We start from the raw sequence: 18572 nt of genomic DNA, 5'->3' as shown, positions 1-18572 counted from the left end.
CTCAGTTATAGTTTCTATTGCTGTGATAAAACACTATAACCAAAAGCAATCTGGAGAAGAAAGGATTTTGAAATAAACCTTACAGCTTAGTACTCCAAAACTGAGAGGAGCCAGGACAGGAACCTAGAGGCAGGCACTGGAGCAGAAGCCACAGAGGAGTGCTGTTTACTGATTTGCTCCCCATGGCTCATTCAACCTGTTTCTTATGCACCCCAAGACCACACATGCAGGGATGGCACCACCTCACATCACTTGGGATGGGCCCTCTTACATCAGTTCTTCATCAAGACGGTACCCTGCAGACTTGCCTACAGACCAATTTTATGGAGGTGTTTTATCAATTGTAGATCCATTTTCTCAGATAATGCTAGCTTGTGTCAAGTTGACATAAAGCTAGCCAGCACAGTAATGAAGATTTGAAATTAACCTTTTAATTGGGCATGTAGATGCCCTGAGTAAAATGTGGAGTCTGTTACTAGCAAAGGAAGGGAGACTGGATCTGCATCAGCCTATGTTTCCAGAAGGTTGAGCACAGCGTAGGAACTGGGAAGCTGCAGGTCAGCATCCCACATGGAGAACCTGTCCATCTCTCAGCAAGGGAATGGTACCTGTGTATCCAGAGAGGCATTGGGAGGAGCTAGTGCTCTCTGGCTAGGGAGTGGCCCGTGCCCTCTGCTTGCTGGGCTTAGTTATCTTACAGCTTTCTCATGCCCTGTTTCTAGTGCCTTGCCTATACCCCATTCTTAGCACCTGCTCTCCCTCACCTGCTCTCCAGTACTCTTGTCCTGGGATGTCTCTTGATACCTTAGGTCCTGCCCATTCCTCCAGGCCCAGTCAGAATCTTCCTCCTGGACGCGCTTCCCTTCTTTCAGAGTTGAGCCTGAAAGAGCTGGACTGGGGTGGGGATGAAATTCACAGAGAAGCTCTGTCTTGGCCAGGTGATCAGGATGAATGCTTGGTGATAAAATGTGTCTTAGTGTGTGCCTGCCTTGGATGTGCCAGTGATGAAGATGGTCTTTTATCTCTGTAGATTTACTTCCTCCTAAACCATAACCCCAGCTTAACTGTGGAACTGTCAAGATCATCAAAACTGAGGCATGTTGGAGAAACATTAATGTCCCAGAGTAGCTTAAGGGTGTATGACAGTTTAATGTAAGGTGGGATAGGAGGGATATTTGAGGAACCAGGCATTTAGTTGATATTGATATTGACAGTCTCTTAGCTGTGACTACTGTATCATAGTAACTTGTGAGAGCCATGGTAAAACTGGGGAGCGATATTGGGGTTTGGAGAACTCAACACTAGCTTTTCAACTTTTCTGTGAATACAAAATAGAAGTTAATTAAGATAAATCCTGTCTGCCCTACTCACTGGTGGTATGATATGGGCTCTGTTCCTCCACTGTCCAGTGAATGCCACACCATACCTTCATTTCAGGGTAGAGAGCAAACTTCAGCATCCCTGCATGGTAGGTACCAGGGCTTTGGCCCCTGAGTATCTTCTGATACTTTCCACATTGAGCCTTCTGTCAGCTTGAATGCATGTTCTTCTCCTGCGTCCCAGGGCCACCCAGGGAGGTGCTGTGAAGGTCTCATGGCTCAGCAAGTCCCTGTCTCTCCCCATGTGGAGTTCCTTTAGATCTTGAATCTGTGCAGTGCAGCTCCCCTCGCCTCTTCCTGATGTAGCTCTCCTGGAGTGAGACTGCGTTTTTATTTGCATATTTCACTCCATTCTCCCCTACCCCATTGAATTTAGTTTTTCTCTTTAGGAATCAGTATATGAGTCAAACTGCCAGTTCTAAATTTAGAGCTGCCTGCGATGTGGAGATTGAGTTTGCTGCTGCCTGCAATATGTATTTGGAAATAATGGTTTTATTTATCCACATCCAGTAATTCTGACTGCCTGCTGGGCTTTCTCAGGAAAGGGTTTGTCATCTCCTTCCCTCCTAATGATGAAATGTTGCCTGTTTGGGTCCCAGAGGCCCAGCCTGAGCCAGACACTAGTGACTTGAGTCTCTGTTTAATTAAGCAATGCCATCCTCAAGGTCCTGCCACCATAGGGCTCTTTGCAAGGCTTCTGTTCCAGGGAGTTTGGAAACAGGTCTGGGACAGGCTTCTGGACTCACTGAAGCATGTAGACTTGTCTTTGGGCCCAGCCTGATAGAATTTGTCTGTTAGAGGGTGAGGGGATTACCCCTTTTGTGATGAAATATGTACGGTTTCCTGTGATTTGGGTACTGGAGACACGGAAGTAGAACACCCCCCCACCCTTTGAGGAGACTGTCACATAGGCATGAATGGAGGATAATGAAAGAAGGCAGGGTGGGTAAGAGGGGAAGCGAATGATCCATGCTGTGAAGAAAGGCACGGAGAAGATAGGTTAGGCTTTAAGTTTGATGGATATTAGATGTCTCCAAGGGAATGCAGCTGGGGGCTTTCTTGACCGAGAAAACAGAGCCTGCGGACTCAAGCAAGCCCACCATTGGGACATCTCATTGATTATGTCAAAGGTATGCTTAGTTATCTTACAGCTTTACTGGACCCTTCCGTGGACCCAGTGCCACACCAGTCATTAGGCCTGCAGCAGTGGTAAAGCCTCCACCCTGACACAAATGGTTCTTGGCTGGGATGTAAAGCAGGCAGTAAGGGGTGGTATGTGCCAATGTTAAGAGCTGAATGGTACGTACGAGTTAGCCTCACAGGAAGCTCTAGTAATATACCGTATTTTAAGTGGCTTACACCAAAAATTCTCTCTCTCCATCCCATGTCTCCCTTCTCTCTGCATCTCTCTTCCTTTCTTCCTCCCGTCTTCCTTCCCTCCCCCTTCCCCTTCCTCCCTCCCTTCCTTTTCTTTCCTTTTTCTATCGATCAACCCTGGAGTCTGGAGTGTGCAGCACTCTTCCATGAAGTCCTGCACTCACATACTGAGGTACTCACTTCTGGGGGCCCAGCACCCCAAATCCAAGGGATAGATAGCTGTGCCATGCGCCGTCTGCACGCTCAAGGCTTAGACCACTCCTTTGCTTTGTCCCTTTCCCAGTGGCTTTAGGTTTCTGAAGCTTGTGGCTGCAACAGTCAAGTCCCTGCCTCTGTTTTCCCATGGCTTTCTCTCCTTGTCACCATCTATCTCTTACAGGCATTCGTCGTCACTGGACTGTTTAATAGTCCATCTGGGGTTCATCACCAAACCCTTAACTTTACTACATCTGCAAACCCTCCTCAGAGGCTTTTTGGGGAAAATCAAGTCTTTGCCTTTTCCAACTTATAGTGACTATCAGTATTATGCATCTGTGCCACATCACTCTAATGTCTGTCCCAACTGTCACATTACCTCATCTTCTCTCTATCAAATCCCCCTTTGCCTTCCCCTCAAAAGTATACTTACGGCATAGGCTTCAGCTCAGTGCTCAATGTGTTAAGAGGCCCATGTTCAACTCTAGCACCAAAAGTAAGGGACACCAGTCGTACCATTTAGAGCCAACCAAGATAAGCTAGAACAACCTTCTTACCCACCCCTAACCCTTATTGTAATCATATCTGTAAAGACTCTTTTAAAGACAGTTTCATCTCAGAGGCTTTGGGTGTGAAGACATTAACATGTTATCTGGAGGCCCATCCAAGCCTACAGAGCACACAGAGGCCTTTGTGTGTACTATATGTGGCTCTAAAAATTTACTAACTTTCTTTTTCAGAGGAAGTCACCAGGACTGAACAATTAAATGATTCAAGGGCATTAAAAGATCAAGCAGTGGGACCAGTGATTGAGTCACAACTCAAGAGGAAACTCATTGGCACCTCCCTGCAGCACACTGAGCAGAATTCTTATGGAATCTCAGGGGCTTGGAAGGGCCAGCACTCGGACCTAGGCAGAAGTAGCTTCCTGTGGGGACACAGCACTTGAAGAAAAAATGGACCATGGTTGACAGCCTTGGGTTTTTACTCAAAGTCTTTCAGTGTGTGAAGGCTCTGTGTTTGTGGTGGAAGCAAGGGGCTGTCAGTGGCCAAATAGGGACAAGTTTGAGGGCCTGAATGTATGAATCAAAGGTCTTCATGTTCCCTGAGCATTGCCCCAAGTGAGGTCCTATACCTTAGATATGAGTCTGCTGCGGTCCTTGCCCTTGAGACAGAGTGGAGCATCCCAAGAGACAAATCCTTGCTTTACCTCTTGCTGTCTGTGTATCCTTAAATGTCCCAAGCTCCTGTTCCCTTGTTTGGAAAATGCCAATATTCTTGAGATTCCACAGGGATTAAAAAAAAAAAGTGGTTGGCACAGTTCCAAAATACATCAGTAAATGTAACTTCCCTTTCATCGAGAGACTTTGATGCTAGGCTAAAGAAGTATTTTCCAAACTGAGTGTACCAAGACTCTCAGGCTCCTGTACGCATCTCTACAGCATGGCTTTCCAGTACAGACTGATCTTACTGGGTGGATTAGGACACCCATATGGTAGTTTTGCTCAACTCATGGTGATTTTCTGTCATTGAGTGGGGGTGTTGGTTTAGTATGTTTGGAAAGGAAAGGTCTTGGTGTGGAGGACATGAGAAAGGAGTTTTCACACCCAGATGTGTTGACAGTGTAGTGTGGGATCCGGGTATAACCAAACAAATCAGAGATCCCAGGAGCTGCTGGGGTTCTGTGCAAGACTAGATGTTCCACTTGGAGAAAGCTAGGGAGAGGTGGAGATATCTGGGCTCTAGTCTCAGAGACAGTCATTGACTTCATTTGAAAAGTTCAATTTGCAAGAGACAATTAGATGGCTCAGCAGATAAAGGCATCTCCATCCCTGAGATTCATCCCTGAGATCTTCAGGGTAGAAAGAAAGAACCAACTCCAATACATTGTCCTCTGACTTCCACACACACACCTGTGTGCACACATATGCACACATACCTATGTGCACACACACATGTGCACATACACATGCACATGTGCACATACACCTGTGCATAGAGTTAGGCCTCTTGCTCACACATGCAAAGCACTAACCTACTCCTGACCTTAGGAGGATTTTTGAATAGAGGAGTCATGTGATTAGATCAGCCTTTCAGAAGGATTACAGCCTTAGTGCCTGGAGATTGGAGGTTGAGAACTGAGGACTTGGAAGAGGCTATAGGTGTGAGAGGAGGCACAGCATTCACTGCAGAGCCAGAGCTGTGAGCTGCTCAGCTTGGGCTAACCCCAAGTCTACCCAGTTTGGGCTTATCCAAACTCTACTTTCATCCCTTAGTTTCTTAGTTTCTTGGTTTCTTTGGCTCTAAAATGGATAGAATGTATTTGTCTATCTTAGAAAGTTATGAAATATAACAGATGAGTATACACAGCACCTGGCACACCACAGGGCTGAGTAAATGTTTTCTTTCTCTGATGTTCTTCAGGTGTTGTTAACCCCCTCAAGAGGAATGATCTCTTTGCTTGATTTCTTGCTTAATAGATATGCAATTTGAAACTCTTAGAAATTAAAAAAATTATCTAACCCTCCACATGTCATAGATAACAGCTCAGAGTTTTTTGAAGCCGTTGCCTTTCATGATGGAAGACAGGCTGTCATCTCTGTTTCTGGCCTTAGGAAGGAGTCCTGCCTTAGGAGTTGAAACTTCTCTTGGTAGCCATTTGCTGGAGGACATTTGTATTGCTGTGGTATTCCTTTCCACTGCCCCCAGCATTTAGTAAACTTCCTGTCAATGTCTCCAGTGTCAGCTCCACTCATCAGGTTGGGTTATGTGGTGGTGGGCAGGATAAAGAAATGGGGGCTATAAGGACCCTTCCCAAGAGGACAGTGCTGCTGCCTGGTCTCCAGGAACCAAGACACAGATACCTCTACAGAGGGAACTGGATCGGAAGGAAGCAGAGCTGCAGCCTCTTGCTCAGTCATCACCAGTGCTGCCCTACTGGCTCATCATTTCAGCAGCCTGCACACTCTCCCCGCCTCTCAGCAGCTGTCAAACGGATTTCTGCATCCTGCAGCCAGGCTTGCTTTCAAGAGGAAGGATGCTCATTTTCTGCCCAAGCATTGGTTTCCTCAAGAACCAACATCCTTGGATACTAAATGGCCTGGTTTAAACATGAAAACCCTTGAAGAACTTAGGAAGACCAGGACCCTGTGTCTGAGACAGATCCCAGGAAGGAATGGGGGTCCCATGAGTTTGTGAGCATGAGTTTTCTCCTGCCTGAGTAAAAAAACTCTCCAGGCCCCTTGTTGTTTTCTACATCCTGAAAGGGGGAAACTCTAAAGGATCTGTAGAAGAACTACTTTGAGCAGGAATCCTGTCCCAGATTCCTGAGAGAATGTTTGCTTTGTCATGGCCCAGTGGTGAGACTGACAGACATGTGGCTTTGGAGTCAAACTCACCAAGCTCCATGCCCCCACCTTCTCCTCTGGTCACTTAGACCATCAAATGAGGAAAGCTTAGGGGAAGCCATCCAACTGCACGTATGTATTTATCAATGGCCCATCAGAACTTCTGGCTGTATATCTGTCTCTGTCTCTATCTGTCGGGGAGCACAGGTGACTGGAGAGAGACACAGATAATCCCAGAGGAATTCAGGAGAGGATAGCAAATCCAGAAGCTGCAGAGCAAGCAAGCCACAATGCCTCCCAGTCAGGAGTGGGAAGGCTGCAGACTTGGCAGTGTTTCAGTGCAGTAGTCCAGAGAAAGACTTCCCTCTTCTGTAGAAGCTTGTCTTTGATCTACAGCCAACTGACTGCGGCCCACCACATGAGGAAGGGCAATCCACTTTACTTAAAGTCAAGCGTCTTAAATGTTAATTAACTACATCTAAAAGATGGCCTTATTAAACATCCACCATAGTATCTGTCCAAACAATGTCCTATACTAGCCAGCCATGCTGACATAGAAGTAAGCATCTCATCATGTGAGGGTGAGGGCTCTTGATGGGGACATTTCCCCTCATCTCCCCACCACCCCCTCCATTGAGAAACAGCACTTACTGCCAACTCAGGCGTTGAACTCAGAGGCTGTAAACACCTGAGCGTGGGACCTGAGTCCCTCCTGACTTTCTTAGGACTGTCTCTGCTGGCTTTCCACTCCACAGCCAGCCCTGGCTAACTGCTGTGCTTCTTTGCTGCCACCTGTGCTAGCCTACTTTCCCCAAGCCCCATCCAAGTTGTTGCTTCTTCTCAAACTTCAGCTTTGCCATAGTTCCATTAGGCTAGATGGCATGAGCCCTGAGTGCCATAGTGAGCTTATGCCAGCTGCCAGGGTGGCCTTCCTGGGATGTGTCAGTTAGCAGTGACTGGGGAACTGAAAGAGTCCTTTGGGTGAGTAGGGATTACCTTCCTGCCTCAGACGTTCTGGGTGGTACATGACCATAAGCAAAGGTGGACCCCATTCCACCTCAGAGATTTACATGCCACAAGCTACCCCAAAACTTTCTCCATTTTCTTCTCTTTTTCGGGGGTGTGGGTGGGGGGTAAGGGAGGTGTTTTGCATGGCTGCAAGTGCACCATGTACCTGCAGTGACCACAGAGACCAGAAGGGGGCATTGGTTTTCCCTGGAACTAGAGTTTACAGGCATGTGTAAGCTGCCTTGTAGGTGACAAGAACCAAACCCAGGTCCTCTGCAAGCAGCCAGTGAATGCTCTTAGCTGCTCAGCCATCCCGGCAGCCCCCAAAGGCTTCTCACTTTAACGGGATGTGAGATTGCTCTTGTTGAAATTAAAGAACACCTTGCGGGAATCTGTTAAGGCAGCCTGTAATTGTGACCCCTCTGTCCCCACCTCTTCGTGTTCCTGGGACAGTGTCACTTTGTGAGCCTCATGACTTATAGAATCTTGAAACAAGAGAGCTGTCCCTTACCATTTCGGCCCCTTGTATCAACTTCCTGGGTAGGTAGAATAGAGATGTGGGAATGGCCTTTTCCCATTTTCCAGAAAAGGGCATTAAGATTCAAAGAAATGAAACAATTTGTCTAAACTCACAGATGGTAATGGAAAGCCTGGGCTTCAGCTTAGAGTCCCTCGTCTAACCTGCTCGGTGCACCCTTGTGATTGATACCATCTATCGAGCTGCCGCAGAGAAGTCATACTGGCACTGGGAAGGCCATGAAAGCATCCAGCAGAAGAAGTACCACCTCAGATCCCAGCTCTGGTAGGCAGGGTGGGCTGAGTGAACTTGTTTGCATTGGAGGATGCTGGTTTCTAGCCACCAAATCTAAATGCTTTCCCGTACTGTTGACCTAATTCAGAAGGCGTTTATTGAGGCATTACCCTACCTCAGGTTCTCTACTGGGGGGCAGAGTAAGCAAGCAGAAGAATAATAAAAACTAGACTGGTAAGTTTTGTATTTGAAATGTCAACAGAAGGCTTTGCATTTATAGGAGAAGGTGCAATTAAGTCATTCCTGATAGACAAAGACAAATACAGCTGAGCCCCAGTGCCTGAGGCAGGACCTAGACACTAGGAGACAGGAGATATGTGGTGTCTGCTCTTGTCCCTTGATCCCTGTGCCACAGACACCAGTACTACAGGCTACTTACTGTGCTGTGTGCAGACAGCTAGGGACAGCCTGGATGCTGTAGGACTCAGCTACATACAGTTCTGCTACAGTCCCTAGCATTGCCTGTTGGTTTGACATAGTACCCGAAACATCAACTACAAATAAAGGGAATGTGCCCTGCAGCCTGAGAAGAGTTCACAGTGAGCAGGGACTGGGCACCCGGGTTGCACAGGGGATGAACAGGCCTTCGGGACATACAGGCTTCAGGACTGTGCCTGCCCTGCTAGGGACTGGGAAGTGGAAGGCTGTTGTCTTGATTCGCATCATTATTTCAAAACCCGTTTCGAAGTCTCCTGTGCAGTATCCTGTCAGCTTGTTGCCATGGAGAAGTAGGTTGGGGCTAGAAGCTCTGTCCTTCTCTGTCAGCATTTCTGGACCCACCAGCTGCCTTCTGCCCCTGTGCAGATGTAGTGGGGCCAAGATGGCATTTCTGCATAGGCTGTGGCTCTGCAGGTACTGGTGCTATGGCTCCTGTCCCCATGGGCTATCACTGCATTCACTTGTGCACTGACACAGCTTACTACACCAAGTGCTCTCTGTTTGCCAGGCATTGTGCTGCACCCTGCAAACGGAGAGTGGACACTGACTGGTGGGACCAGCCGGCCTGGCCTGCTACGGCATCCCCTTACCTGCTCTCCTTACCTTCTCCGCCCTCAGAGTTAGAGGGATGTTTTGTTTCTCTTCCACCCTTAGTAATTGTTTAGAATCTTCTTGGAAGGCCAAGGCATAGGAGGTGCTCAGCCAGGAAGTATGTTCAAGAAACCTCTTAGAACATCTGTTTGTCTTTCTCCCTCTGATGTGTGAAACAAAATAAGACACAGCAAAGCAATGACAGACTCTATTTATTTATTTATTTATTTATTCTGTCACTCACTCACTCATTCATTCTCATTCATTTCTTTATCTTGGACAGGGTCTCATGTAGCCCAGGCTGGCCTTGAACTCACTATATAGTCAAAGGTGACTTTGAACTTCTGATCTCCATGTCTCTACCTCCTAAATTACCAGGACTACAGGTGTGAGCCACCACAACTTGTTCATGCAATGCTGGAGATCAAACCCAGGCCTCATGCATGTTAGGCAAGCCTTCACTCACTGACCTCTACTCCAGCCCCACCTGGCATCTACTTTTTCTAGGCTGTATCATTTCAAGCAGGTGGTTTAACCCAATAGTTGCCTCTAAACCTGTATCCCCACCCAGGAGATCAATAATTGAATTTTGAAGTAATAAAAAAATTAATGAATTTTGATTTTAAAAAATTAAAATATTTTTGGCCATTTAACCTTACCATGTGCTTCCCTAGTAAATCCCTATTGAGAAAAGCAGCCCTGCAAAGACCTCCCATGTTGTGATCAAGAAACCCAAAGCTTGGCCATGGCCGTGACCTTGGTCAAGTTAGTGTCTCTTTCTACCAAGAACTCAATTCAGTTTTCACATCGGAACCATTCAAGGGTTGGAGTTTACTGAATGGTTCTTTCAGCAACTAAAGCCTGAGAATTCCATTAAGGGAAAAAAAATCTCTTAGCATGCCACCCCCATCACCAATACACTCCTAGGCTGGAGGCTGACCTCAGCTTGACTCCTGCTGCCAGCTCTGGAAACTACTCTCCCAGGAGGCTGTGGACCAGAATACTGCTCCTGGATGCAGAAATGTCTTTCAGATGTAGAAGGCGCATCCTTCAGATGTGCCTTCTCTGCCCTGTCCCAGTGCAGTGGCTAGGCTTGGCTTGCATCCCAGAACAGTGAAGAATTGTTGGAAGGAGGGCTTTGTTTGTTTTGGTTTTGTTTTTTTTTTTCCCACTTCACCTGTGTCCTGCATTTTCCTAGGACCTGTTGTCTTCCTGAGCCTTTGACTGCTGAGGATTCTATTTTCTCAGCCACCTGCAGTCTACAGCTCTGTGCAAGTCACTGTACAGAGTACAGAGAGACAATAGCCATTGTCCTCGCGTGGTGACTCAGTCTGTGGCATGGACAGGTGAAATAAAGCAGAGTCGTAGAGTTTCTGGGAGGCTTGTCAGGGAAAAGCTGTGAAGCTGACCTGAGAGTGGACCGCCTCTCTATTGCTCCGCCTCTCTATTGCTCCGCCTCTCTATTGCTCCGCCTCTCCATTGCCCCGCCTCTCCATTGCTCCGCCTCTCCATTGCTCCGCCTCTCTATTGCTCCGCCTCTCTATTGCTCCGCCTCTCTATTGTTCCAGCTGTTACCTCTTCCGTAGAGCTTAAAGGGTTGGGCCAGAGGGTGAGCTTGAGTCCCTTTACTGCCCTGAGGCTTATCCATAACAACTGTTGTAGACTTTCTACAGGATGTGGGGCTTGAGCTGAGGCTCGCTGGCCTCCTGAGGATTTAGGATGGAGTAGGAGAAATGGATGAGCATCTTAAACTTTAGGACAGAACATGAGGCTACAAAGGCTAAGGGAAGAGTAAGATGAGAAGTCCTTACACAAGAACAGAGAGATGGGGGAGGCACAGGAGTAATGTGCTCTCAGAAGAGGCAGCCCCCATATTCCATAAAGGGCCTGGGTCCCTGTGGGCTAAGATCCCACGGAAGAGATACCAAGCAGGATAGGGGGGTGAGAAGGGCAGAGAAGTGGGGCTTCTTCCCTGGGAGCCATATTCCAGTCTATCTCATGACACTTTCACTATCAAAGCATGAGGTCCTTTCTTGGAACCTCTCCTCTCTTCCAAGCAGTACATTTTAAGTTGTTAGGACCCTGGCAGCCTACAGGGGAATACATTTTCCTGAGATGTCTGGGTTGGGGTTGGGGTTGGGGTTGGAGTTGGGGTTGGAGTTGGGGTTATGGTTAGGGTTAGGGTTGCCTTGTCTTGTGGGCTCTTACTCAGCAGATGTTTCCCTGAACTTGGAATAACCAGAGGAATGTTTTGACTTTGTTGGGAGTCATAGTCTAGGTCTATCAGCCAGAGCTAAGAGTCCAGCAAACAGATGCCCTACACCTAGCTGTGGCCTCCATCTTTGCAGTCTTCGGTCTAAGGCTGCTGTCTTAGTTGCTTTTCTACTGTTGTGAGAAAACACCATGATCAAGGTGACTTGTAAAAGAAAGCATTTAATTTTGTGGCTTGCAGTTTCAGAGGGTTAGAGCCCATGATGGCAGAGCAGAGTCATGGCGGCAGGAATGTCTGTTTTTCCACCACACCAGTTTTTCTTCATCTATTAGGAGATATCTGATGGTCATCTAGACTGCTTACTCCTTAAGGGCAGATATCATGGATGGCTCAGACAAGGTGCAATTGATGTTTTGTTTGTTACTTGAAAGCCCTAGTTTGTCTCTGAAGCTAGAGTTTGAATCAGGGAAGTTATAAAGAACTGTTTGTTCACACCTCAGAGTCTAGACCTTGAAGGCATTTGAAAGTTTCCCCAATGTCTGTGGGAAAGCACCCAGCCAGCTTCACATGGATATGACCCCAGCATATTGTGTACAAACAGATGGGCTTCTCCTCTCATGGACTGGCCAGAGAAGGCAGGGGGCCTGTTACTAGATATAGGTCAGGGAGATAACTCAGGTGTGAGCCAAGTCTAGCCTAGGTAGGGCTAGGGGTCTTTAAGGTAAATGTCACTGAGGGTTCTGTTTTCTAGAGACTCCAGCCATATAGCAACAACTTGGCCCTGGGTGGTAGGAGGCCAAAGGAGTATAAACAGAGCCAGGTCCCGATCACTTGCTTTGAGCTTCCCTTTGGCCTCTAGACTCAGACTCCTCTAGTTCAGAGCACACTGGTCCTATTGCTCCTCCAGAGCAGAAGTCAGCCTGGAAGGTCTCATAGGGAAATAGGCCCCTTTTCTGGGTCAGGATGATTTGAGAATGTAACCTCAATCTAGAAACACCTTCTTCTGATCTTCCATTCTTCGGTGAGCAGGGCTGGAGGAGAGCATGTAGGGAGAATTCTGAAACTTTGGTTTCCTTTAAAACACAAGAGTGTGTTTTTGCTTTAATCGCAGGTATGTGGTTATGGGGCTGCTTTGGACTGACTGCAGCAGATGACTATGATATGCCTCAAGCTCTATCAGAGGTGTGATTTTTGCCAGCTGCAGAGTTCCTGCCACTGTGAGGCATTTGGGATTCAGGAATTTTTCAGAGAGTATATAAATGCTAGGGCCCTGAGAGGCGGGGTCAGTGGTTGTTGGTCATTTGGTGGGGGTATTAATTGTGGTTTATTAGTAGCCATGCTCAAAGGGGGGGGAATAAATTAGATTCAGATCTCTCTACCTCTGTCTATCTCCCCCTCCTCAGGGAGGAATAAAGGATGGAAAAAGAACACGTGAATTAGCGAAGACCAGCTACAAGTAAAGGAAGGACAAGAAGAAAGAAGTTAGACTCGGAGTTTTCTGTCTCTCTCCCTCATCCTTCTTTCTCTCCTAACTAGTGATAAAGGTAAATCTGGGAGGGATAAAGGGTAGGAAAAAGAAGAACCCACAAAGTAGCAAAGTCCAGCCACAAGACAGTGGTGACAGGAGGTGAAGGGTCTGCCTCTTCTACTTTGCAGTCTGGTTCCCCAGGCCCTTGCTTCCATTTTAAACTCATGCGATGAACATGCCACCCTCCGGGCCACCATTTGGAAAAGCCGATCTCAGCCTGACACTCACTGCCTGTAAAGGGCATAGAATTAGGCTAATCAGTGGCTCTTAATTTCCCAACAAATGCGGGTGCTGTGCTAATTGCCAGGGTCCACACCAGCAGATCCCCAGTTGGCGGCATCAAATAAGAGAAGTGGTAATTTGGGGGCTGGAGTGGGGGAAGGCCTGCTTTGTTGGCTGAGCCAGTTAAAAGCTATATTAGGCCACATGAGCCCAAGCAGAGCCAGCCAGAACCTGGCCCTCTTGATCAGCCAGAGAGTTGGGTGAGTAGCCCCCAGAGTGTGTACTGGAGTTCAGCCTCCTTGCAGATGTCCGACATTTCCTTGTCCATGAGTAGACTTGTTCTGTTCTTATTCATGGTGGAAGATTTCACCAGCAGCATGGCATGGTGCTGCCAGGGCAGCCCATCCGGGATAAAGCATCCTCAACCTTGGTCTTTTGTTACCATGGCAATGTGGCATTTCCAGACTCTCCAGGCAACCTTACGGCATCTGCTGCTTTAAGCGATGCTCCTTCTCCACTCCAGAGAGAGCAAGCTATGAAGATAGAGCACCATTTACTGGGGGCCAGGGTCTCAAAAGAAGTTGCTCTTCAAGTCAGTCTGTCTACTCCAGTCTGGGGACAGGAGGAAAAGCTGCCAGGTCAGAAGAAACCTGGCCAAGGGAGATAAACTAGAGGACACAGAACAAAGACTGGTGACTAGGGAGGTTGTGGAGTGTGTACATGACACTGACAGTTTGGCTAAGTGGCAGGATAAACACTGGTGGAGAAGGCATGGCAAGTTTTGCCTCACTGAAACCTGCCACGTTAGTTCTGCCGGGCAAACCCTGACCTTACCTTCAATTGCATCCAGGTTATATTCTGATGCCTTCCCCTCCTGAACTTCAGGACACACATCATGCCTTCCTTTGAGTGGGCATTCCTCCCCCTCTGTCTCTGCTCACTGTTGTGTGTCATCACTCCTGTGCTGGCTAGATTCCTTGAACCTTTACTCTTCCTCTGTGGGGATACAGAGGGAAAGATGTTCATTCAAGGTCAGGCAGGGATCCAGAAGCCATGAAACACAGGTTAAGAACTCAGGATCCAGGCAGGCTTTACCAAGGGTTTGGAGGTGAGCCTAAGCCTCAACTAAACCCCACTTTCTTCTTCAGGAGTGAAATGAGGACCCTGGACATCTTTAGGGTTCTTAGGGTAGTGAAATGGCAGAACAGTAGTGAGTCGGAACGGGAGCCTAGTATGGAGAATCATTAAATAAATGTTAGTTATTTCCTACAAATGGAGACTCATTGATCTCTACACTTTCTTTCTCCTCCTTTGCTCATATGAGGCACTGAAATAACATTTATGTGGAGTTGTTATCAGGTGGATGTCTTTGTCTGGCTGGATGCCCTCGTGATGGAAAGGAGCCATCTACATTGGCTGCACACTCCTGTCTGGTGTTCACAGCATTGACACTGCATGGTCTTTGCAGGGATGGAGCCCTGTGAGGCTGAGTCTGTCCTGGAGCTCAGCCTGCACAGTAAAGTGTGTGCCCAATAAGGTCTAGTCCCATTGTCTAATGCTACATGGCCTAGGACATCAACCATGGAGCTCTGTGAAAGAACATAACTTTTTACCTCCCTTCGGGAACAATAGATATTCATAGTCCCTAAAACCTAACTTTATGATCTGCAAAGGCTTTCCGTTCTCTCTCTTGAAGTGAATAGGCACGGAAATTGTCAGCGGTAAGAATGGCCTATTCAGTGGATAAAGTCTCTGGATCTTTATCACAGGGCACTTCTCATCTGAACCCACGCAGTAGGGAGCCTAGAGATGGCCCTGTTCTTGTCTTCTGATCACACCCCTGTTGGTCCTTCCCGGGAAGGAAGGCTTTGGCGTATGTAGCTCTTTGCAAACGATCCCAGTGAGACACAGAACAGGAGCTTTGCCTCAGAGCGTCTGTATTTGTATTTGCATTTGATCGTGATGCCATCATTTACAAGCTGGCAAGTGTTCTCCTGGAGCTGCTCACATGCTATTCTCTAGCTTCAGGTCTGGGCTGGGGCTGATGGTGCCTGGAGGGTCTGACAGTCTGAGAGATAAGTGAGGGGCGTTTCTCCAGGAGCCATCTCCAAATCAACATGGCTGCATGTGCCATTGGGCTGAAGATGCATGCCTGGGTATGGCAGTAGCACACCGTTTTCAGGAGGCAGAGCCTAGCAGAGGAGGAGAGGCACTTGGGGCCACTGAAGCTGATTCTTTCTGTCTTCAAGGGCTGGAACAGAGACCCTGAGAGGCACTGACTTACCCAGGCCCGTATACCAAGGAAATGTAAAGCAAGCCTTGGGCCTGACAGCAGCCTTTGGGTTCACAGGACTACACTTGCTGTGATGGTGTGAGATGTCTGCATTCATTGGAAATGATTTGAAAACATTAGGTAAAGAAAGAGGAAGGGTCTGGGGAGATGGTTGTTCAGAGGGGAAGGCATTTGCCCTCAAGCCTGGGGACCTGAGTTCAATTCCAGAACCCACAGAGAAGTGAAGGAAAGAATCAGCTCCTAAAGTTACTTGGTGATCTCCACACTTTGTTCTATGACCTTGCACACTGTGGAAGTGTGCGCGCACACACACACACACACACACACACACACTCACACTCGTGTATATATACTCTCTTAACTGATTTTTGGGGAAAAGAGAGTTTTTCAGAGATGTGTTTCTCAGACAGTAAACAGACTTTTAAAAAGATAAATTATAAAAGCAACATATGAACATTGTAGAAGATTCAGATAATAGAAAATAATTTTATTGAGAAGTCAATAAGCTAGGCAGTACCCTCAGTCCCCAGAAATAGTCTGGCAAACAAAGGATTGGGATTATGGATCCTCAGACCCTCCAGGTTTGACTCTGAGTGTAAGGCCATCCAGAGAGGCACATGGCGACTGTACCCAATGCTATGAGTGTCCCATAGATACTGTGACTAATCCTAGTAAGGATGACACCCCCTTGCATTGGCAGCCCTCTCCAGGTAACCACTGCTCCATGTGTTCCAGTTTGACAGTTGGGTCATCATTTAGGGGAGTCTTCAAAGAAATAAACTTATTCTCATTCACATACCTAGGAACAATGGAGTTCCTCACCTCAGAGGGTTACTATCAGAAAGCAGGGGCGTTCAATAAACATCAGTGTGTGAACAAATGACTGAATGCTGACTCCTTCTAGAAAAGGTTCTGGGAAGCATCTGACCCTTTGGTTAGAGTCCATGGATCTGGGGCAGTCAATACTGAGTGCTTCTTACCTATGCACTCTATGTAGGGCAGCGCCATGGTACTGGTTTTGTGCCCTGAGATACTGAAAAGAGTTCAGCTAATGTTTTTCCTACCACAATACCTATCAAATTCTGGAATGCACCAGAACCTCCCTCTTGGGACCTGCTGTTTGGGCAGGGGTGAGGGGCATCTAGCCTCCTGTGAACAAGCAAGAAGCTTGTCAGGACATGGTCAGGGATATAGTGGCTTGTTTCCTGGAGAAACCCGAGTCAGCCCAGGTCATGCAGTCCTGTAGGAGACAGGTTCTCTTAGAATCTAATCTGCATGCCTCATCTGTATCCCTCCCCCTCTGCACCACAACAGCAACTGGGCCAGCAAACAAATGACACAGCAGAGAATAACAAAATGGTTTCCATAGCGATGCTTAGTAGCTTGTGCCTGTCAGCAGGCCTCCTCACTAATCTGAACCCTAGCTAGAGCAGTGTGAGATGTTACCTGCTCCATCCAGGGGAAGGAAAAGGGGAGGGTGGTTTTGTCCTGTGACTGTATACTTGGGAGATTTTCCCCTGAGTTCTCTAATAGCTGGGAGTAAGATAGACCAGACCAAAGAAGGCTAGGAACTGGCTCCTGGGCATGAAACAGGGCCATCCCAGCAGCAGTGAGGAGTGCCAGCTGAACAGGTATCATGTGATGGACTCCGCTGGGTACTGTATGTATCTGTTTAGAAACAACAAAGACAAGTGAGAAATGACAGACCTGTGTACAGATGATGAAGCCAAGACCTAGGTGTACATGCCAGATGACAGCAATAGCAAATCCAAGCCTGGCCAGGCCCCATAGCTACGGAGCAGCAACAACTGATGCCCAAATATCTGCTCCCACCCCTGAGTAAGGATTCAGACTAGGTACTGGCCAGTGGCTCCTCCTCAGATGAGGAGGGAGAGGGACTACAGGCAAGTCAGTCTAAGAGCTGCAGTGAAGTAGCCCTGGACAGGCCTGTTGGAACAGCGCATCTAAAGCTAGACGTGGAGCTGGTCTAGTCTGAACTCTGATTCCTCCATTCTCCTGTAGGTATGGCAGTCTGACATGCATGCACGTGCAAGCACAGGCACACACACACACACACACACACACACACACACACACACTTCTTTAGTGAGGATTGCTGTCACTGCCTGCACAGCTCTTCAATCTGGCTTCCTCTCAGGAGACTGAGCCACTCTAGGGGCCTTTGACATTTAGGAACTGTTCATGCCAGAAAGAAATATTTACTGAGCATCTTTTTTGATTGTGTATGTTTTCTTAGCTTTGTGATAAAGCTGTTGAATAAAATCCAGTTTTTTGTTCCCTTGGAGCTTTGCATTCTAGCAGAGATAAAAAGGTTCTGGCGGTTGTCACATGTACAAAGAAGGCCTAGAGCTCCCAAGAATTAGACAACATCCCCCCAAGAGACCCTGGCAGCAGCATCCATGCATTTCCCTCTCAAATATCACACTTTCTGGGTACGACACTTCTCCCATGACATCGTTCCAGGACAGGGTTGCTGAGCTGCGTCCGTGTCAGCAGCCTGTGTCAGCAGCCTGGCTACTCACCTGAAGGGACACTGCTTCCTTGGACCATAGCTTGCAGTTACACACAATGACAAACGTCCTTTCAAACATACAGTTTTTATGACAGTAAAGACAATCACAAAGAAAATGAATATGTATTAATCCATACAGTATTATAAATCTGAAACATTCACTTTGTTCGTAAAAAAGCAAAGCCAGAAACTGTGACTTAGAATGGTTCAGGACCTGTGTGAACAGGGCTGGCTCCCGACTACCCAACGTCATGCCTCCTACTGTTCTCACAGGGTTCTCAGGCTTATACTCTCTCAGGCTCTCACAGGGCTCTCTCTGCAGAATGTGTTCATTCATGTGTGTCTGGCAAGAACCTCTGTCATTTGCTTGCTTGCTTACTTGCTTGCTTGCTTGCTTGCTTGCTTGCTTGCTTGTTTTTGAGGACAGGTCTCTCTAGTATCCCTGGCTGTATTGGAACTCAGCTATACCAGGCTGGCCTCAAACTCACAGAGACCCACCTGCTTGTGCCTCCCAAGTGCTGGGATTAAAGATATGTGTCACCAAGATTTGGCACCTCCATGTAGACTGCCCCAAACAGTTCCTCATCTTCTCCCCAAAACTGTTCTTTTCCCAGGCTCCCTCAGCTCCACAGGTAATG

At 47.5% G+C, this 18572-nt stretch overlaps 1 protein-coding gene across 3 annotated transcripts in view; it reads left to right on the top strand.

The window, feature by feature from the left end:
- The window catches only part of Sergef (secretion regulating guanine nucleotide exchange factor), a 198151-nt gene that overhangs the window by 175439 nt on the left and 4140 nt on the right, over nt 1–18572 (top strand). Inside the window, exon 11 of one of the 3 annotated variants that reach the window (XM_028788871.1) lies at nt 3692–4262. The exons of the other annotated variants lie outside the window; for them this stretch is intronic. Within the exon in view, the coding sequence (XP_028644704.1) occupies nt 3692–3900 (209 nt within the window). The 3' untranslated portion in view covers nt 3901–4262. Of the gene's footprint in view, nt 1–3691; nt 4263–18572 lie in introns of those variants that run through there. 3 annotated transcript variants of the gene reach the window in all.

Source organism: Grammomys surdaster, unplaced genomic scaffold (assembly GCF_004785775.1).
Source record: "Grammomys surdaster isolate TR1022 unplaced genomic scaffold, NIH_TR_1.0 125769, whole genome shotgun sequence".
In the NCBI taxonomy this organism is placed as follows: Eukaryota; Metazoa; Chordata; class Mammalia; order Rodentia; family Muridae; genus Grammomys; species Grammomys surdaster.
This window is presented reverse-complemented; position numbering and strand designations above follow the sequence as displayed.